This window comes from Gopherus evgoodei, chromosome 2 (genome assembly GCF_007399415.2).
Source record: "Gopherus evgoodei ecotype Sinaloan lineage chromosome 2, rGopEvg1_v1.p, whole genome shotgun sequence".
NCBI lineage: Eukaryota > Metazoa > Chordata > Testudines > Testudinidae > Gopherus > Gopherus evgoodei.
In genome coordinates, this window is record NC_044323.1 from 162,755,054 (window position 1) to 162,776,973 (window position 21,920).

A 21,920-nucleotide genomic window follows, 5' to 3' on the forward strand; every position below is an offset into this window, starting at 1 on the left:
CTGGCTCCAGACCCAGTTACTACTGTCTTGAAGGCAGTATGGGGATGGGAGTGCCAGGACGCGGGCTCCTTGGCTTGTAACACCCTGTAGGGAAAGGTTGAGGCCATTACCATGCACAACTGTTGTCAGTATCTCTCTCTGTAGCATTCTAGAGCTCCCATCACTGGGACACATTGGTGCCGAAATCGGTATGCTAGCCAGTGCACCACGGCTGTTCATGCTTTAGGCTGGGATTGGCAAAGCAGCCAAAGGGAGTTAGGCACCCAAATCCCATTGAAATCCAGTGAGAAAATCCCAGCCTTATTCACCAACACAACTCACTTGCGGGAACCATACATGTCATGTCGTCCTGACCATTCCAGCATTGCTTTGTTCCCCTGGGGAGCAGGAGGGCTGGATACTCTCCCACAAACAGCAGCCACCATCTGGTTACAGCCCCATTCCTCCCCTCCCGGCCATCAGCCACAGACAGACAAACCCACCAATCACTGCCAAGAATCAGCAGCACTGGGAATTCTGCTCTTTATCCTGGGGCATGTGGGGAACAATCAGCCCCCATCGTAGGCACAGGAAATGGATGCCAAGCACACGATACCTTGGGGTTTTGGGGGGAGGAAGAGGACGGGTGGGGAGGAGGAACAATGAGTCCTAAACTCAGAAATGCCCCAAAGAACATTCTTGTGTAGTTCACGCCAAGACGCAGTGTGTCAGAAAACCTGTGCGTTGGTGACTGTCTGTTTATTCTCTGCCTCGCCGTGGGGAAAACCGAGGCTTTGAAATGCTATCGCGTTACTCGACGTTTGAGGGCTGCCTACAGTGCCCAGGCTGGCATTTGTCCAGGCCCGTTAATACCGTGGCCATTACACCTCAACATGCCACCAGGTTACAGAAAATTACAGGGGTAGAAGGGAAACAAAAGCCTCCCAGCCTAGCCAGGGAGAGGCAGGTTCCCATGGGTCTCGTTCACAGCTCCTGGCAAAGAGCAGGGGAGGGGCTGTGAGTGGTCACAGCAGAGTTGCCTGTGAGCCAAACCCATTAGATGCCCTTTAGTAACAAGTGGTGATTAGAGACAAGTGGGAAGCTCTAGTTTGGGGGACCTGGTTGGTCTCTAGCCCCAGGAAAATGCCACTTCGGTTGTGGGAAGCCCATGCTGCAGCAGCCGGCCGAGTCAGCGCTCGCTCTGCTATCACCCAGTGAGAGTGCTGGCAAAGCTTGGGAGCCCTGAACAAACACCAGAGCCTGGGCCTTAGGCAGCATCAGGAGCTTCTGCAAAAGCCAGGAACTCAGCCAAGCCGGCTGACACACGACACACAAACAAGCGATAGGCAATGTTCCCCAGTTCCCCAACATCTCCAACACCTGCTCCTTTTCGGAACACTGCTTTCATCACGCATACTAATGGTCAGTAGAGACCAGACGGAGCACCAGGACCCAGACCAGAGCTCTAACGCAGTTCTCAGCGGAGAGCAGGCTAGTACATTCCCCTGCTGAACCCAGAGGGGCCCTGACAACAAGTCAGGGAGCCATTTACCACGAGTTATTGCAACACCACAACACAGACTCCCTGACATTCAATGCGGACTCTCCAGCATCCTTCAAAACAACTAGCCAAGGCAAGGCCGGTACCTGTCTTGTTAGATAATGGGAGAGTAAGCTCAGCTGTGGCTATGCCCCAATCAGGCCCAGCTGGCCCCTATAAGAGGCTGTGAGCCAGAAGCCCAGGGAGTCTCCCTCTGCTTGTAGAGGGAGAAGGGCCTGGCTGCATGGAGCTAGAGACAGGGTATTTGAGTGGAGCAGGGCTGGGGAAAGGCAGAGGAGCTGGGGAGCTCCAGCCTGGAAAGCCCCAGGCTGCGGCCTAGCAGAAGGCCAACGGGTACTGGGGGTTGCAGAGGGCAGCCCAGGGGTAGGCTAAGGCAGCAGATCCAAACCCAACCTTGCCAGTGATGATACTGCAGTCTGTCCAGGGGCATGTGGGCTAGACAATGACTGGCACTAGATGTATACTGAGGCGAGGTGGGGATAGTGGGTGGGGGTTTCCCAGGGAGGGGAGACCCTGAGAGAAAAGGGGTTACTGCCAGAGAGCAGCACCCCAGATAAAGGGGCACCAGGTCCTGGGAGTCACATAGGGGCCAGAGGACAGGCGGATCACCAACCTTCAGAGGGCGCTCCGGGATGGTAGTGAGCTGGTTCCCAAAAGTGACCAGCAGGAGGCGTCACAGCAGTGAGTTTGCTCGTCTACATTTCTTTTGAATTTTAACCCATTTTAAGAAACGTTCCCTTATTTTGTTTGTTCTGAATGGCAACATTCCTTTGGCAATGCTTCCCGTTTCCCAGCCAGCACCAGCTGGCGGCTGCTGAAACGTTTTTGCAGCTTCTCGGCTCAGGTAAGCCTGTCTTCCCTTAGCACAAGCCCAAACCGTTCACTGCAACAGCCAACATACTTGCTGATCGTGTTCCGACTACGGGACTTCAAAACAGGCTGTGCTTGTTTCATAAGAAAGTCAGAGACACCCAATATCTTATAACCATTCAGGAGCAGCAACTCAAAGAAAGGGGGCTGAGAACAGATGAGCCTCTTATCCCAGCAACCTGCCCTTAAAAGGTCTCCTTCTGTCACATTTCTATTCACTAGCAGCAGGAGCTCTTGACTCCAGCCAGAGAGATTCTAGACATGAGAGGAGAAGACGGGTGTGGTTCCTCTTACCTTGCTCTGGCAGGGTTGGTGCTGGCCTTGCAGTGCAGAGCGTGGCTGTGACCAGCACAGCCCAAAAGAGGAGGCACCTCCAGGTAAACATCCCAGTTCTACAGCTACTGGTTGGCAACTGGGCTCCAGAACGCCATGGGGACTCCCGTCTTGACTGCCGGCTTGCTAGCTGGGGCTCGCTTAATCTTCTCTTCCAAACTTCCAGTCCCTTCAAACTGCCAACCAGGAAACAAGAAGAGTTAGAGCAGAAGTAACTCCAGCCCCTGCGCAGCGAAAAGCAAAGAACATGGGAAATCCTCTCTCAAATTAAACAGACCCAGACATGGATTTTTTTTAAAAACACCTGTGTATGTTAAAATCAATGGGGATAAGTTGCTCCTATTTCTAGCCCTCTCTTTGACTTAAAATACGAGTGTTTGCAGCTCTTTTTGTCAGTGGGTGATATATGCTACAAAAGAGAACAGCTCCACCGCACAGTAATATAAGTCACTCTGTGTGTGTGACCTTCACAGCTAATCTATAAACAGTGACGTTTCAATCTGGACTCCACTGGGAACCTAGGGGCTGGTTGCACTTCCAAATTTGGGTGCCTAACGAGAAGCACCCAAAGCCATGTTTCAGCACCTCAAAGCAGCCACCCAGTTCTGAGAAGTGCATTTCCCCTGGGCTGTGATAAGGCTGCAGGGGCTCCGCACCAGAGCTGTTCAAGAATTTTTTAATGAAAAATGCCAGTTTGCCAAAACCAAAACTGTTCCCAGAAAGGGGGGGTCTGGACAAACCTCCCGACTCAAACATTGGAAAATGGTCCAAAAAACCCGTCAAAATGTCCAGTTTCAGCATTTGCTAACTGAAAAGTTTTGGTTTTTCATTTTTCATTGCTTATTTTGAAGCACACAAGTTTTAAAAGGCCTGCCCACGTCACAGTCTCACCAGATCTTTTGCTTCTATAGCATCTCTCATCAAAGCAATTCAGGCGCTTCAGAAACTTACCTAAATATATCTGCACCCACCATTGGGGTGCAAGACAAGTGACCCCACCAGCACCACCCAGCGGTAACGCAATGAAAGCAGATATTCCCATGCAATTACATGTGTGCTGGAGCAGGGCTTGAAGAAAAACAGAATAGGAACTGTCCTTCAATAGTCTCCAGCTCTAATCAGGGACATAACCGGGGGGGGGGGGGGGGGGGGGAGGGAAGGGATGTGTGCGCAAGCGCACAAACACACATAACACAACAGAACCAAATTTATCTGAACTCCTCTTATCCAAAGCTTCTCATTAGCCAAAACCAAACAAACTTTGCATCTCTGCTTCTATTCAGGCGAAAGAGATTCTGCTGCATACAGCTCTGTGAACACAGGTTTTGCAGGACGACCCATCAAGGCCCTTCAATTCACCCCCGACTGATGTGCACTCTCCCAATAAATGGCATTTGATCTCTACTGAGTGACATGCCTAGCTTGTGAAGAAGCAGAGAGCTTCAGGATCTGATTTCCATGGTTTTGTCTCCAGCTCACCGGAATTGGAAAACCCAGATTTCTGGAACCAGCAGGTTAATTTGCATCTATTAGCATTTTTGCTCCTAACCTAAGGTTACCATGTGGAGAAGATCTCTCACCTAGCAGCATGGAGATGGGCAGGACAGTTTGGACAGATAAGACCTAAAAAACACACTTTAATTCTAAAAATGAAACACATACATAAACGCACCAAATTGAAACCATCAGTTGGGGCCAAGACTGAAGACACCAGGGGAAGTGGAAATTTGCCTAGATAAAGCTGAGCGCAGCCGTGCTGCATCTGGGCAGCTGTGAAGCTGTGTGGCTTGACACAGGTTCAGCCCCTGTATTCAAACGAGACGCAGTTCAGCCCTCCCGCGAATGAGAGCAGCTCCCGGTGAGGTCAGTGAGGGCTGGGCCAAGGTCTGCGTTTGGCCACAGATTGTATCCCTTGTGACTGAGAGTGAATTGGGAGCATTCAATGGCTGAGTCCACTGCCCCTACTCCCCTTAAGTGAGTGGAGGCTGAGAGCCCCACAGCCCCCACCTCTGGCCAGTTAAGAATTAGCCTGTAGCTGGTGGTGTCAATAGCTTTCAAAGAGGTGGCTCACTAAGGGAGAATAGCCAAAGGCAGCCCCCGGAGCTCCCAAACATCCCTCATCCTTAATGCACGGAGGCTGACCATTCCCAGCTTGCAATGCCCCATCCTGAGATAGGGTGACCAGCCAGAAGTGTAAAAAATCGGGATGGGGAGGGGGGAAATAGGTGCCTATGTAAGAAAAAGCCCCCAAAATCGGGACTGTCCCTATAAAATCGAGACATCTGGTCACCCTATCCTGAGATGAGCAGCCTGGCTGCAGTGCATTCTGGGACCTGTAGTCTACATGGGCTGCACCACACCAGTTTAAGCATTTGGGGTGCCAGCACTCAGGTTCCTGGCCCATTGCCATGCTCTCTACTCAGCCCTGTCCACCATGCCAACTCTTCCTGCAGGCAGCTCAGAGACCCATGACTGGGACCCACCCTAGTCTCCAAAGCACAAACCCACTCAGCCATCCCTGGCCAACACCCTCCACAATGGGGTTAAAACAGGGCTAAGCCCTGCGTTCTAAGCGCCACCCTTGATTTTGCAATGACATAAAGGACAACGTCCTCTCAGTGCTCAGTCATTAATGGTCCCAGGGGCACTGTGACAGAACCAGCGTGTTAGAGACCTACCCAGCTAATTACACTCTGCCTCCAGAACCACCCCCCTGCATTTTAGTTGGCCAAAAGATTCTTCACTTCCCGTCCTAAAACATCAGGTCATTCTACTGTGCTTGGTTTTACAGCAACTGTGTTCTGGACCCGGATGCAGCTGCCATTCAGTAGTGGGTCAAACTGCCTCTCTGTATCTTACCTACCATCGTGGTGGATGGGAATGTGAGACTTCATTCATGATTGCAAAGTGATTCAAGATTTGGGGCTGGAATGTACTGCTGATGTAGAACGCTGCGTTATTATGAGGATGATATCAATGCTCTTCTGAAGGCAGTGGAAAATAACCTGAATGGAAGCTGAAGTTTACCTAGCTGAACTTTAAAAAGATTCTTCCGCCTGGGGCTCTCTGCTTTTGTGCCACCCAAACCCTGAGAACGGCTCCCAAAGGCAGTCCTGCTTTGCAAAAGTGGCTAAGGTTTGGGGGCAGTGTATCGATACAGGCGCCTGGACAGCAAACAGCGGCTTTATCTCCACGCATCGGCGTGCTCAGGCACCAGGCAGCAAGTCTTAAAATAGTCTATTGAATGTTAACAATTTACCCGGGGTTGGGAGAGGGAGGGGATTCTTTGTGGAAAAAGAAGTCTTTGGTATTTCTGGAAATTATTTTCCGTCTCCAAGTGGTTTTGTTTATCGAGTGCACATGCTGCCCGGAACATGTCCTAATGTGGAATGTCCTTGCAAAGGCGTCTTCTGAGCGCAGTGCTTTGTCAGAGCCCGCGCAGGGAGAAGATAGGACAGCTTGAAGCAGCAGCTCACGCAAAGTGAGTCAGTGCTGGCACAAAGCCCCACAAAATTCTTCCCCAATATACCTCAGAGATGGCTCATTTCAGCTGAGTCAAGGGGAGCTGCTGCCTGCTCAGCTAACCAGGACCAAATACTTTCATGGAAAATCACAAGGATCAGTCACTAGCAGTGATCTGTCCCCTGGCTGATGCTGGAAAAAGTGACAGGCAAAAAGTAAAAATGTGGATCAGAGAATGGGAAGGGAAGTGCCCCACTGACGCTCCATTTCCACTGAGTAGAAAAGCGTTGAAAAGAAGCAGTGCCCCAGTAGAGCAGAGGCAGGAAAGCAGGGAGATAGAAGAAGAGGAACCTCTTCCACTAGGGCTTAACCAAACATCCCATCTAACGCAATCAAAATCAGCACTGAAAAGCAATTAGGCAGCCAGAGCAGAGGAGTTTACAGGGAGGGGCAAGACTGGGACTTAACAGCCTGGCACCTTCCTTTTTAAAGCTAAAACTCCCCCTATTGCAAGGGCGTGTCCTGAGTTTCCAGGCCCATCACCAGCAGGAACAGAGCTTTGCTACAGAAGTGTCTCTATTCTGTTGACAGGTCCCTCCAGGTCTGAATGGCTCTTCTGCCTTGCCCCACCCTCACATCCCCAATGTCTGTTCTATGCCGAGGCCCCGGGCACATGAGGTGAGGAAGCCGGGAGAGCATTTGTACCTATACAAACAAAGATGTGATTCTTCTTTGAGTTTGCACAGCTTTTCTATAAATCTGAACAGAAAATGGTTCATTCCCAAGGGCTGGAACGCGAACAGGGCTGCCCGTCAGCTCCTTCCAGCATGCAAAACCGAGTGCTCCCCAAGGTTCTATGCCCCTATCCTCCCCAGGGCACGCTGCAGAGTGTTTTATTTTTATGGGGAAGATTTCAACAACTAAAAATGGAAATGCTAAGACAGAAACCACACCTAAGTGCCCTTTAGAGACCTGGCTGCAGAGGCTACAATTATAACTGGCCCAATTACACCCACACTTCTATTTAAAACGGTGGACAGATCGCGTGTGCGTCCATGTGCCCTCCCACACCAGGATGCCCTCACTAAGGCAGAATCAAACACCGAAGATGCACCCAGTTACCTGTGCACACCCTCCCCGGCAGAATCACACACACTGTGCATTTGCACATGCACATGTCCACTCAGAGTCACACGCCGGTAATGCGGCTCAGACATCCTCTCACTGCTTGGAGGCCCCACAAAGGCATGATCTACTCCCAAATCCTTTGCTCACATATACACAACAGATGGGCAAACTTCAAAAGGTTCCTAGCTTAGACCTAGCTGTCTAGTTTTCTACAATGCTGCCCCTCACCACGGTACCTGAGAAAGCATCCAAGCACCCAAAGTTTTATCCAACCTCCTCGAATCATCCAAACGAAGCTGGAAATCTCAAGAGAGCGGGCTCAGCACACAAAGGGCACGTCAATCCTTGGCTGCAAACCCAGAGAAAACGTGCATTTCTTTTGGACATTTCAGGGCTATGGAGGATTCTGACTTTACCCAATCCTGTTTGCTCACCTTTACAGCATGTGCCCAATGGTTCCAAAGGAAAGAGTCGGAAGGTATCCAATCAAGACCTGCACTCTGCTCACAGACCCTCTAGCTGCGTACTATTTGTATACGCTAACCGTCACCATGTCCCACTGTCTCCCAGAGACACGCTGGTTTCCACGCTTTTCAGTCAGGGAATCTAGTGAGCAAAATGTAATGTAGCAGATAAAACCCAAGGCTGCTTCTGGACTCGACAGGGATGCAACTTCTAACTCAACTCCCATGCCAGCGTGTCATGGTGGGCTGGGCTCAACCCAGCCACTATGGTAGGGCTGCGTTTGGTCTAACCAAACCTGGAACTTGCCCACTGGGGGCCTAAAAAGGATAATCGAATTGTCACTGGAAGAGACAAATCCAAGAACTCATGTGCTGGGACCAGGCTGAGCTGGAAGGGTCACCAGCCACCAGAAAGGGGACTCAGCATGTGCCTGATGCAGATCAGCACAAGGGTGGCGTAGGAGGATCCTCTCCAAAGGGCTGTAGCTAGCTCCCTTCTCTGCTCACTGTGGTTTTTCAGTCACTGCTCCTACCAGTAGCTTTAAAGCCACATGCTCTTTGTAAAGCAGTGCGGAGGGGCTGTGGGAGGAGCAACTTAGGGTTCCCAACTTTCTAATTGCAGAAAACTAAACACCCTTGCCCCACCTCTACCTCCAAGGCCCCACCCTTGCTCACTCCATCCTCCCTCCCTCCATTGCTCGCTCTCCCCCACTCTTACTCGCTCATTTTCACTGGGCTGGGGTTGCAGGAGGGGATAGGGGCTCTGGGGTGAGGCCAAGGAGGAGTTTGGGGTGCAGGAGGGGGCTCTGGGCTGTGGCCGAGGGATTTGGAGTGCGGAAGGGAGCTCCGGGCTGGGGCAGGGGGTTGGGGCATGGGAGGGAGTGCAGGGTGAAGGGTCCAGGAGAGAGTTTGGGTGTGGGAGGGGACTCAGGGCTGGGGGTTGAGATGCAGGCAGGGGTTTGGGGTGCAGCCTCCGGGCGGCACTTACTTCAGGCAGCTCGCGGCAAGAGTCCGGCATGTCCCTCCAGTTCCTAGGTGGAAGCATGGCCAGCGGGCTCTGCTGTGTGCCACCCCCATCCGCAGGCACCGCCCCAGCAGGTCCCATTGGCCACAATTCCTGGCCAATGGGAACTGCAGAGCAGGCACTAGTGGCAGAGCATGGAGCCCCCGTGGCCACCCGTAAGCCTATGAGCCGGAGGGACATGCCGGCCGCTTCCCGGGAGCCGCACAGAGCCAGGTAGGGAGTCTGCCAGCCCCACTAACTGGACTTTTAACGACCTGGTCAGCGGTGCTGACCGGAGCCACCAGGGTCCCTTTTCAACCGGGTGGTGCGGTCGAAAACTGGACAACTGGCAGCCCCAGGGAGCATAGGGGTAATAACGGGTTGCTGGATATTTCAATATCTGACATGTGGGATTCACTTTTGTGTCAGTACCTGAAACCAAGCCGGTCTGGAGGGGCAAGCATGCTGGGGGAAGGAAATGCTCAGCAGTAGAAAGGGAAGGCTGATGGGATGGCGTGCGTGGGTTCTGCTCTCACTGCGGCTTTAATGGAGTCCGTCCCCAGTTCAGGTCACAACACATCGCTGGTCATAAGGGGAAAGCCACAGGGCTAGACGTTTTTTACCCAGCCACTCCCTTTGAAAGCAATGGGGACTCCTTCTTCCCCAGCCAGAACCACGGGAGCTTGTGGGTGCTGAGCCATACTGAAAACCGGGACCATAATGTGGGCATGAATCAAAACCAGAAGCTTCACTCCAAAACTATGACTGGCCAGCAGCTCAGTGCTGACTACCACCATGGCAGCTACCTTTGGTCAGAGTCTTGGCTCCAGAATTGCTCTCCACAGGCCAGCAGGAACGGGCAGTGGTGTAAAGGGCTCTGGGCAATATCTTAATGCACCTAACGGTGACCCCCATACCCAGCAGAAGATCAGGGGCCAGTGCCTCCGAAGTGAATCCCCTCCCATCTCCCCCTGGAAGGATGACAGCTGCAAAGGGGAGACCTCGCAACAAAAGATAGAAAGCACGGACCAATGGGCTGTGACGAGGAAGTGGGGTCTCCCATCCCCAGGAGAACAGTGTGGCAGGGACATGGTTGAGGTACCAGGTGCAAAGTTCACCCCCCCAAGGCAAGCAGGTGACTGGATAATCACTTACCAAACACTGGAAGTAAGCATGTAACCCAGCTTGAAAATATGCGGAGCCTTAGGGGAAACTGCATATTTTTCACTTGAGTCTCAAGATAAATAAATCCTCAACCTCACTGCAAACTAAGGAAGTGTCACAAAGTGCTGGGACCGAATTAATCCCCCGCCTGCATCCCTCCTCGCCCCGGACTGCACTCAGGCCAGGAACTGAGTATTTGCTGAAATAAAGAGCAAATAATTCTAATAGCGTCTAGGGGAGAAAACAGTAATGCTTAAAGCAGACACAGACTTGGAAAAATACATGCCCGAGTGTGCAGCATACGGCACTTAACCCTTCCATGCAGTAACCTTCTCCCAAGTCACATGTACATTTCCAGGAGCACATTGCAAGGGCTCACAGCTTAGGGGCTTCAGCAATATGGAAGGGATTATAAAAAGTATATTCCTAATGAGTAAACTAAGATCTCAGTCAGAAGCCTTTTTAAGACTTCCCTGAATTTTCTCCAGGCACCAAATCTGATGCAGCCATCTAGCAAAAATCTAACTGATTGCCTTTCCTCACCTTGGTGGAAATATGGGATCAAGACAGAGTAGGGAGGGAACAGTTTCACAACACTGGGATATCTTTAGCATTTCACAAATGACCCCGAACAGGGGTGCTGTCTAATGGACAGGAGAGGGGACTGAGTCAGGATGCCTTCCCAGCTGGCCCTCAGCCTCTGTTCCCAGCTCTGCTGCCAACCTGCCCACAGCAAAATCTGAAGCCAACATTTTCAGAAGTAGCCTCAGTTTTGGGAGCTCAGTGAGAGATATCTGGGGCCTGGTTTCCAGAGTTGTGCAGAGCTCCGGGTTCTCAGTGACCTCAGCTGTGGGTCTTAGAGAATCAGGCCCCAGGGATCTCCAGTTGTGTACTCAGAATCAAAGGGCTCTTTAGAAGATATGGGCTGTAATCTCTCTAGGCCTCATTCGGTGAAACAGGTATGATCATATTTACCTGCTCGACAAGAGAGTCAGATGATTGCAAAATGCATGCAGCTCCCCAGATGAAAGGTTGCTAGAGAAGGGGAAAGGATGAACTCACTCAATTCCAGCAGATATTTTTCTGCTAGAGATAAGACAAACACCCACAAAAGAGAAGGAAGAGGACCTCCAAAGCCTGGAAAGCAAAGGAGAAAGCTGAATTACCAAGGACTAGAGCCTTTGTGAGCTGATCAAACCCCAACTGTCCTTTTCAGCAGGCTGGAAGCTATAATGCTATGAGAACACGCATCATGAATGCAGCACACTGGGACTGCACACAAAACAGGTTCTACTTCAGGTTAAATTTTTAAACAGCTAAATATACAAGGTTCTGGAGGGAACAAAAAATCACTAGCTCTCTTGAAGGCATGAAGGGTTCCCTTCCCAGCTTGAGCAGAGCAGCCTGGTTCCTTATTTTAAAGCAGAATCAGAGTCATGAATATGGTGGAGATTTGTAGTTCCCATGGACAAGAGCTGGTGGTGCAGAGCATGGGAAGAACCTCACTCTGTCCTTTACCACTCCAGGGCAGAGACTATCTTGACTTATTTTAATCCTCTCCAAGCACGACAATGGGAAGGCACCAGTGCATGCCAGCCACCCCTGAGATTAAGGGAGGAAGTGCTCATGTGCGGAGAAAATGGTCACTAGCCAAAGAACTATGTGAGGACCTGTTCTCCTGATCCCTCACCAAAGCCAAGATTTGGCAGGATACCATCTCCCTCTTCTCCCCCAGGCCCACCACTCCTACACTGTGATTTGCACAGAGAACTTGTTGGAGCTGCAAGAATAGCGAGGGAGAAACTCCGCATCTGCCTGACTAGGAAAGCAAATTTTGATTGTCCTATATATTCCGGACTCTGAAAAACAAACCCCTTCCATGCACACACGTTAGTCGTGCCACCAGGCCAACTGAGTACATTTTAAGGTTCAAGTCACCAAAAGGAAACCATATATTCAACTGTAAAACTGCAGCTTCCCAGTACCAATTTGTGGCATGCTAGTTACCTAACTCATCCAACCAGAGAACAGAAACATTGCTATGTGACTTCAGTACCTAACACAGTACAAACTGCACCCATCACGATTGAATATAAAATTCAGATTTTGAGCTGCATTGGTTTGATACATAAGTCAAGTGGTTTTGTTTGCATTCCTTGACTGGATGATTTATACAACTAACCGACACAGTATAAATTGCAAGCATCACAATTGACTATAACATTCAAATTTTGCACGGTGTTGGTTAATTACATATGTCGTCCAATCAGAGAACACACACAATATCACAGAAGCAAACCAGCCACCACAATGCAAATACGGAGCATTTACAACCTGATTATTTTCTGAAGAAATTTGTGAATAACTTGGAATAAAGAAAAATTACAGAATCTCATCATGAATTTGTGAATAAAAAGTCAAAATTTGTTGAATATATTATCCGCAGTATTCCCAACTCCCAGTTTTAAAATTATGAGTCAAAATCATGAGATTTTTAAAAATAATAAACTTTGGGTTCTTCTGATTTTCCTTGGTTTTGGAGCCTTTAGGGTTTGTGTTTATAAAATATTCTAGGTAACCAGTAAGGCTAGACACTTATTTTAAAAAAACCCCAAAGCAGATATTCCCATACAATTGCACGTGTGCTGGAGCAGGGCTTGAAGAAAAACACCAAATATCATGAACCGTGCTGAAATGGTGAGAGTTGGCAGCATTATTTTAATTTGTTAAGAGTTACTCACTCAGCTCCAGAAAAGTTCAACGATCTTAAAATGTGGTTTCAAAAATGCCAAATGGTTTGTTCATACTCTCACAGCAAAGGCAAGTGCAAAGCTTTCCCATGGGGCGAGTTCTCTGTATGAAGGGCCGGTCTATATCAGGGATTTTTACCCCAGCATAGCTACTCTGGTGTGGTACATATCACTGCAGGGCTCAAACCTCACTTTACACCGGCACCTCTTCATTGGAGGTTTGCACCAGCATGATGATCCTTTCTATAGACATACAGACAAACCCCTTGTTGGAAGCTAGGGGAAAGGCCCCTATCATTCAGGGGTGCTGGAATAATTTGTATAGTTGGGATGCTGAGAGCCGTTGAACCAAAGTGCAAATCCTATGTGTGATGGAAACCAATTCAAGCCAGGGGTGTACAGGCCACCCCCAACACCCCTAGTTCCAGCAGCTATCATTTTATAAATGCATTTTAAAATGAAATGTTGCCCATTTGGAGCAGACAGAAAAGCAGCAGCACTATCAAGGGAACATCCAGGAATTCCTTGCAGTTCTGTTTCTGAAAGAGAGACTGACTGTGTTGGCAGTCGAGGGATGGAAACTGCAGATTCAGAGTCCCAACCTGGGTCACATAGGATCCATTAAAGAAGGGCAGGCCTCAAGAAAACAAATTCACTCAAGATCAGCCCCCAGATACAGCTGCATGCAGAGCTTGGAGAGTCTCAATGAAGAGTTTACTTCTGGCCATTTCTCATTCATGACCAAGGATAAACAGAGGGCCTCATTTAGCTTTGTGCAGCTCAATGCATTATAGGAGGGAGGACAGACCACAGCCAACATTTTTTTAGACTCGCTAATAAACCGTCTAACATAAGGGGCAATATCTACAACAGGACCACCTTAATGGGATATTCCAGCCAGTGCCTCCCCATAGGGCCAATACAGGCTCCAACAAACTTCCGCTCAACAAGACATCACTAGGCATGAGGCGCCTGGGCGGGCATCTGCATTACAGGGCATTAGCACACTGCATGCCTGCAAAAATGATTCAAATAGGAGGGATATCGCTGGGGTGTCAAATGATTAGCAGGGCTGGAAAACTACCCAGCAGTATTTTATGGGGATGCTTTTATATCATCCCCAAATACGGAATAGTAAATCAATGTTGGGGAAGTGTTTGGCTACATTGTCTAGGTGTGCCAGGTATTAAAAAAACTTTTCTCAGACATTCAGCTATGCACAGTACATCTGCTAAGGAAGAGTAAGGAAACATTTAGCTTAATGGCCATGTCTAGAGAAAGTGCTATTCCATTACAGAAACAAAATCGACAGGCTTGAAACCAGAGGGAATATTTTCAATGCAAAAGAGATTTTCCTCCCCCACTAAACTTTGTACCTTAAGAAGCTTTTTTGGCTCAGAAAACCCTCCTCTTTTAAAAGGCAGGCCTTATTTTATGTGTTAAGGCAGCGCTCTTAAGGTCCCAGCGAGAAAACAGTTCCTTAAATACCAAGAATCTCGCAGCAAGCCGAACCCCTAAAACTGGCCTCACTCGCTCTCCTCAGACCGCAAGGTTATAATGGGAGAATGGAAAAAAGCAATGCATGACTGCCGGATAGTAATACAATGCAGGCTCCTTCGGGGAGCATGTGGGGAGCAGCAGCCCATCCAGCGAAGGTCTAGGAGAACGCCTGGCTGCAATGCTCTGAATCTGCCCACACCACCCCAGGAGGCGGCTGCTGCTGGGTTTTGTTCAATTCGGACAGGAATTTCTTAGCACCTTGCCTATGTCCTCTGAACTAGCCAGGCAGCAGCATGCCTGACATTAAGCTCGCAATAATCAATATGAGAAAATTTACCGGTGCCAACTATCCGGAGAGTTCACACAAGGTCAAGAAACAACCCCCCGTCCCCCAATTTCCAGTCACAGGCTCTCCAGGGCTCCTCAAAAACCAGCCAGTGGCCTGACCTTGGTGGCACCTGCCCTACAAGAACTCTGAAGCCACCTTTCCCCGTGACCTAGAGAGGAGTAAATCCCTCCCTGCAAACTCCAGCACGGGGCAGTCTCTGATGCCCTGCTGTAGAAATAGAGAATTCAGCCTCAAGCTCTGGGTGTCCCTAACCTCTGACTGCCAGAAGCTGGGACTGGATGACAGGGAGTGGATCACGCCATAAATTGCCCTGTTCTGTTTATCCCCTCTGAAGAGCCTGGCCCCAGCCACTGCTGGCAGACAGGATCCTGAGCTAGAGAGACCCTTGGCCTGCCCTAGCATGGCTGCTCTTACGTTCCTCCCCTTACCCCAGCACAGTGACTTCAATGGCTCTCCTGTTCCACCAGGAAGGCGAGCGTGTCCCCGGGGTTTGCTCTGACCATGGGACTAAGCAGTTCGCTCTCCTTTGTGGAGGTCTGGTGGCCAGGCCAGGCACAGCACCAAGAAGTGCCCTCAACTCCCCCCGGTGGATCCTGCCGGGGCTCCCTGCGGACGGTGCATCGCTGGGGGAGAGACAAGGAGGCGCAGGGCCCGATCCTGCAAGCGTCCGCGCGCACCGGCAACTTTGCTCAGGGCTGGGGCTGCGCTGCTCCCAGGATCGGGCCCGTGCGAGGAACGCGGCGAACTCTGCCCAGCACAGAGCTGGAGGCTGCTGCGGGCTCCCAGCGCCCCGCTCCCCGGGCACCTGGCACCGCAGGCCGAGACGGGGCCGGAACCAGCCCCCTCCGTTCTGCCCCAGCGATTGCTGAGCAAGGTCTGGCGGCTCCCTCCGGGGCCCCATGCCCCAGGCTGGCGCGGGGACGGGAAGCAGTGGGGTGCATTCCAGCCTCCATCACAGCCTCCCCGGCGGACACTGACCCTTCCGCGGGCCAAGCTCAGGCTGCCCTGGGCGCACTCCGCAGCATTTCACCGCCAGGCCCCCCCGCCCCGCGCTGGGGCGCCCCCCGCCCGACCCACTCCGGTCTCACTCAGCAGCCCCGCCCCCACGGAGCAGACCCCGGAGGCGCCCTCCCTTCCTACTCCCCCCAGGAGCGAGTCCCAAAGTTTGGGGAAAGTTTTCCCGCAGCTGCGATGGCGCCTAACGGGCAAGGGGGACGGGTGGGGGGCCGCGTGGAACGCCCCCTCGCCCAGCTACTCACCGGTCCGGCTGGGCACAGTCCGCGGGGTCCAGTGGGGGAGCGGCCGCCCCAGGTGGGGCCAGTCCCGCTCGTTGCCCCCGGAGCTGCAGCAGAGACACAATCCCCCAGCGGCGCCGGCTGTTGGGAACAATAGGCGCAGAGCCCTGGCCGGGGCTGGAGGCGCGCAGACCTCCCGAGCCGCCCCAGCTCACAGCCCCGGTTCCATCTAGCCAAGGGGGTCCCCGCGCGCTGTAGATCCGGGAAGGGGCTCGGCCCCCGGGGAAGACACAAGTGGCCCCGAGTCCCCTAGACTCCGCCGATCCCGGGGGCTGGAAGCCCAGGTGCTCGGACGAGCTGCGGTGGATGCGCTGCGCTCCCCGGTTCCCTCCGTGTGCTCCGGAGCGATGCGCCTCCCTCCTCCGGCTGCTGCCCGGTGCCCAGTCCCACACTACGCGCCGCAGAGCAGGACTGAGCCCCTCCTCCGTCCTCCACCCCTCTCCTTCCCAGCTCCTCCTCCTCGCTTCGCTCAGCCCCTCCCGCTCCGCCTTCTCTCTGGCCCTGTCCCCTCTTCGTCGCACTGCCCCCTGCGTGTTCCCACGCCTTCCTCCCCAGTCCTCCTCTCCCCCGCCAGCAACCTGCCGGGCTCACTCCCCCGGGCTAGCCTGTCCCGGGTGGGGCAGCGTCCCTGCCTCCGCGGGAGAAGGAATCTCAGGCTCCGGCTTCTCGGGGTAGACAGGAGCGGCAAGGGCTCGGGACTTTGCCCGGGACCGGGAGGCTCTTCCGAGCGCGCTGGATGGGCGAACAAGCCCCTCGGTACTTGGATCGTGCAGTGAGCTCTGAGCCCCCGAAATGCGGCTCCTCCTTCCGCACGGAGCTCATAGCAAAATCTTGGCTGTGGGGCACAGGGGCTGGGGAACGTCCCTTCTTCTCCTGCAGAGCTGGGCTTTGGCCACCTCTCTGGTTTACATTTGATTTGCGTGTTCCCGTCCAAATAAACCCACGTGGTTTCTAAAGGTTGGTTCCAAACAGTGCAGTTTATTGTGCAGGGTGTGTTTCATATCCTGATTATTTCTGTGTGTTATGGTAGTTCTCAAGAGTCCCTGAGATCAGGATCCGGGACCCCATTGGGGTAGGCTATAGTACAGATATGTAGAAAAAATAACCAGTCTTTGCCCTGACCCGCTTATTACAATCTAAGGCCCCGATCCTGCAACGAGCTTCATAGAGCTAGAGTGACCAGACAGCAAATGTGACAAATCGGGGTCGGAGTGTGTGTGTGTGTGTGTGTGTGTGGGTGTAATAGGAGCCTATATAAGGAAAAAGACCCCAAAATCGGGACATCTGGTCACCCTACATGGAGCAGCCAAGACTCCGTCAATGGTCACTGCCAGACACAGGCTGCCGACATACAACAAATAAAATAACCAAGCAACAGACATGCAACGTGTCAGAAGAGCAGAACTGGTCAGGAATCAGTGTTGCCAACTCTTGCTGCATAATAATCTCCTGATATTTGGTGGATTGTTAAAGCCCCACCTGCCAGGATCAAGTGAGAATCTCAGCTTTCTTTCTTTCTGTAAATGTCTAGCCCTCATGGTTGCAGAGTAAACCTGAACTAAGTGTGAGATAAAGGCTCAGGGAAACCAGGTGGCAAAACCACAGAACCCAGCATTGCTGATTTTACATATCAAATCTCAGAATTTTTAAGACAATTTATGATTATTTAGGGCTTGACTCACGATATTTGAATAGTTGGGGTTGGTGATATCGTCTCTCCCCTCCAACACACACACTCACTTCCCCACTATTTGTTAATTCATGCAAACTGCCTAAAGCTTTCTGGAGTTAAGAAACAAACAATAACAAAAAGAGAGAGAATTCAGAGGCAAAGGCTAGGGAAAAGTCTGATTTTATCGTTTGTTTTCCAGAAGAAAGACCTGAATTAAAATCATGCCCCTCTGTCTTTTCTGGGAGAAATGGGCTAGCAGAGTTCCTCTTTCCTATGTTTGATACTTCCAGCTCACAAATATCTTAGTATGGTTTTATTATGTACCACCTAAGACCAGGATCCTCTCATTTTATTTGTGTGGTTAGACCCTTATGCCCTGAGCGTTCTGCATGGATCTGACCAGAGGATCAGGACCTAAATCTTCAAGTTTCAGAATTTGCTTTGATTTGCAAGAGTTGCCTGATGGCTTCCATTTAGATTTTTCTGCCTTTTGCTCCTTATAGACAAAAATATACCAAACTGCTATTATCTGGGGGTTCTGGTGATTTGAACAAACTATTTGAGGTTTGCTCTCTTGGCATATTTGTTTCCATGAAAAGCTATAGGCAAATGTCTTTCTTAGTTATTGCACAGATAGCTAACGTTCATTCCCCTTGTGCATGTGTGGCCTGGCTTGTGCAAGTGATGAGCGCTCACGGCTCTCTCTGAAAATCAAGCCTGTATCTTCCATTCTTACGGGTTTGGAAAGGATTGTCAGATCCAAATCATCTGTGCCACAAACCACTGAACAATCCAAAAAACAACTGACACCTGAAATCATTCACCTCATCTGTCTCATGTCAACACTTCAGCAAGGTCTAGGGGAGAAACATGGTGAAAGTTCTAAGCTGTGAAGCACTTGGGAAAATCTCTGCAGGCACAGGCAACAGTCCAACCTTTGGATTTTCCGGGAGGCCTCAGTCACCAGCTCTGCTAGGAGGTAACTGTAGCTGGAGTAGCATGCTGGGTCTATTGTCATGCAAATTAATTTGCCAAAAACCCTACTTGGCTTCAGAATTCTTAGGCCCAGTAACCCCCGCTACTAAGCAGCTTCTAAAAACAGAGAGGGCAGTCCCCAGGCTAGGTTCACCTAGGATAACGCAGACTGCACAAGGAGGTTTGATTTATATTCAGGGAACCTTAACAATGAGGTAGTCCTGGATAAGACTCTAGTGCAGTATAGGCCAGAATGAAGACATCTCCTGGCTCACTGTGGAAGAGCTGGAAGAAACAATGTGTAAATGATTAAGTTATAAAGTGGAACAAGACAGGCTGAATTAGACCCATCAATCACCACAGCTATATCTGAACCAAATGCTAAGTGTCCATCTTTGGAATGAGGGCAGTCCATTGCCAGCTCAGGCAACTGCTTACTTTTGATGCCAATGGCTATTTAATAGGTTTTTCCAGGGGTGATCAATAAATATTGGTTGATGCCTGGAGTGGAGAGAAGGTCACATTCCTCCCAAGACTCTCCTATCTATGCAGAATGTTGCAACTGATCACGTCCATTAGGGAGGAGGGCTTGTGCAGGGAATAGTTTATAAAAAATATGCTTTAGCTCAGTCACAAGATATGGGCTAGATACAGGAATCACTGGGCAAGGTTCTTTGCCCAGTGTTCTGCAGAAGGGCAGATTAGATGATCACCATGGTCCCTTCTGGCTTTAAATTCAGTGACTCCATGAAAAGGTTATGGTGGGGAGCTATGACGCAGTTCCCCCTTCTGATCCCAGTGTACTTGTGATTTGGTGTCTCTGGCTTGCTGCCTTTTGGAGAGCTCCATACTATGTCTCAGCTCACAATTCCTCTCTGATCTTAGTGAAATACACACCCAGGCAGTGAGCCTGGTTATAAACAAGCTGGTGAGCAGGAGGGATTTGTTGTTTGTTTTGGTTTCAAAGCTGCATTTTGTTATCCTCATTTTGTCTGTTTCTGTTTGGCTCCAGATGTATTCTTTTAAGGCAGATAATTGTGAAGAATGCAGTCCAGGTTAGCCGCCAAAGCAGCAGCACTGAAGGAAGAAAATATATTAGGAGAGAAAATATATAGGGAGACGGCTAGCCAAGCAGGGAAGACGAGAGCTCTTTACAACAAGAAGGGAGGAGAGTGAAGGCCTGCAGTTTGGTTCTGCAGCACAGGACTGTCAGACCCTAACGGATGAAAGAGTTTGGGTAAATTAGGGTAAGTCCACTGCAATAAAAACCCTGTGGCACGGAGTCTCAGAGCCTGGGTCAGTTGACTGGGGCTGGAAGGCTAAGAACAGTAGTGTAGACATTTGGGCTTGGGCTGGAGTCCGGGGTTCTGAGACCCTCCCTCTCCCAGGGTTTCAGAACAGCTAGGCGGCAATTTGAGTCCTACTGCGTCAGCTGACACAGGCCAGCCAGGAGTGTTTTCTTGCAGTGTAGACATACCCTTACAGCCAACTTCTTTCCTCCTGCAGCCTCTGCCCCCCAAATCCCTAGGAATTAAATACCTCATCAATTCTGGCATGGCAATTGTGTTAAAGTGCCCTTCTAGCTAGACTGGTGTCATAAACAGATAGTTAAGGGTTAATGCCTTTTTTATCTGTAAAGGGTTAAGAAGCTCAGTAAACCTGGCTGACACCTGACCAGAGGACCAATAAGGGGACAAGATACTTTCAAATCTTGGTGGAAGGAAGTCTTTGTTTGTGTTCTTTGTTTTGGGGGTTGTTCGCTCTTGGGACTAAGAAGGACCAGACGTACATCCAGGCTCTCCAAATCTTTCTGAATCAGTCTCTCATGTTTCAAACTTGTAAGTAATAGCCAGGCAAGGCGGGTTAGTCTTATTTTTGTTTTCTCAACTTGTAAATGTTCCTTTTTTGCTGAGAGGATTTTACCTCTGCTTGCTGTAACTTTGAACCTAAGGCTAGAGGGGGTTCCTCTGGGCTATATGAATCTGATTACCCTGTAAAGTATTTTCCATCCTGATTTTATAGAGATGATTTTTTTTACTTTTCTTTCTTTAATTAAAAGCTTTCTTTTTAAGAACCTGATTGATTTTTCCTTGTCTTAAGATCCAAGGGGATTGGATCTGGACTCACCAGGGATTGGTGGGAGGAAAGGAGGGGGGATGGTTAATTTCTCCTTGTTTTAAGATCCAAGGGGTTTGGATCTATGTTCACCAGGAAATTGGTGAAGCCTCTCAAGGCTGCCCAGGGAGGGGAAGGTTTTGTGGGGGACAAGAAGTGCTCCAGACACTGAAATTTCTGTATGGTGTCAGAGTTACCAGATCTAAGGTAGTAATTAAGCTTAGAAGTGTCCATGCAGGTCCCCACATTTGTACCCTAAAGTTCAGAGTGGGGAAGGAACCTTGACAACTGGTGACGAGGGCCATGATAGGTTCAGTGCAGGTAGCCAAAGAGCTCAGCATACTGGAGCTGGAGTTCAGCGTGTAGCCCAGTGGGCCAGCTTACCTCTATTGTAGTCACTGCTTTGCATTATATTCTGCTTTATTATAGTCAGAGGTAATGCAGGGAACTTACAGGCTTGTATCCTGTAAGACATTGGCTTCAACAGTTAGCATTAGGCTTGAGGCCTATGAACTTGGCGGGGAACTGGAAGTAGAGTGTAAGGGGGGATTTTGTCCATAATGACATCAGCCAACCACAGAAACTTAAACTGACACCAGCTTCTGGAAGGTTTTGGATGGATCATCCGACTGCAAGAGCTCCATGGCAATGAATTAACGTATATGATAATGAGTTAAAATCATAAATATACTAACCTATAGAAGAAGGGCACCTTAACATTGGTAAGGGGAGGAAATACAAGTAAGGAAGAGGGGAGAAGCCACTCTTGAATATGCATTAGATATGGTAACATCAGCATAGCATATATAAGAGTGGCATCCCAACCTAGGGCAGTAGGAAAGAGAGATGTAGTCCCTGGGAGGAGCCAGAACGACGGCCACTGGTGAAGATGAGGAGGGTGACGGTGATAAGGAAGATGATGACTAACATTTCAAGTTGTTCTGCAAGGGATGGTGTGAGTATGGATGTTCAGATGTACGGTCTGCATTATCTCTGTCCACCTTGCTGAGTGAGAGTGTGCATGATTTTGCTAAATGCATTAATAAATTATTTATTTGTCAATATAAAAGAGTTCCTATAGTGTGTGTTGCACCTGTGCCCATCAGGGTTCCCAACTATAGAATAATTTTAACAATACTTGGCCTGATCTTGGGACAAAAACTGTCAACCCATCAAAGGGATGATTTAGTTGTGGATTGTTCCTGCTTTGAGCAGGGGATTGGACTAGATGACCTCCTGAGGTCTCTTCCACCCCTGATATTCTATGAATGTGATAACTGGAGATTTTTATTCATAATCT

At 50.1% G+C, this 21,920-nt stretch overlaps 1 protein-coding gene across 4 annotated transcripts in view; it reads right to left on the reverse strand.

The window, feature by feature from the left end:
- Nucleotides 1-16,241, reverse strand: part of FGFR1 (fibroblast growth factor receptor 1) — an 83,530-nt gene extending 67,289 nt beyond the window's left edge. For all 4 annotated transcript variants that reach the window (XM_030552208.1, XM_030552207.1, XM_030552206.1 and 1 more), the window contains exons 1-2: nucleotides 15,823-16,241; nucleotides 2,705-2,919 (exon numbers count right to left, since the gene is read on the reverse strand). In XM_030552208.1, the coding sequence (XP_030408068.1) occupies nucleotides 2,705-2,795 (91 nt within the window). In that variant the 5' untranslated portion in view covers nucleotides 2,796-2,919; nucleotides 15,823-16,241. The remainder of the gene's footprint in view (nucleotides 1-2,704; nucleotides 2,920-15,822) is intronic.
- Between the last annotated feature and the right edge of the window lie 5,679 nt (nucleotides 16,242-21,920).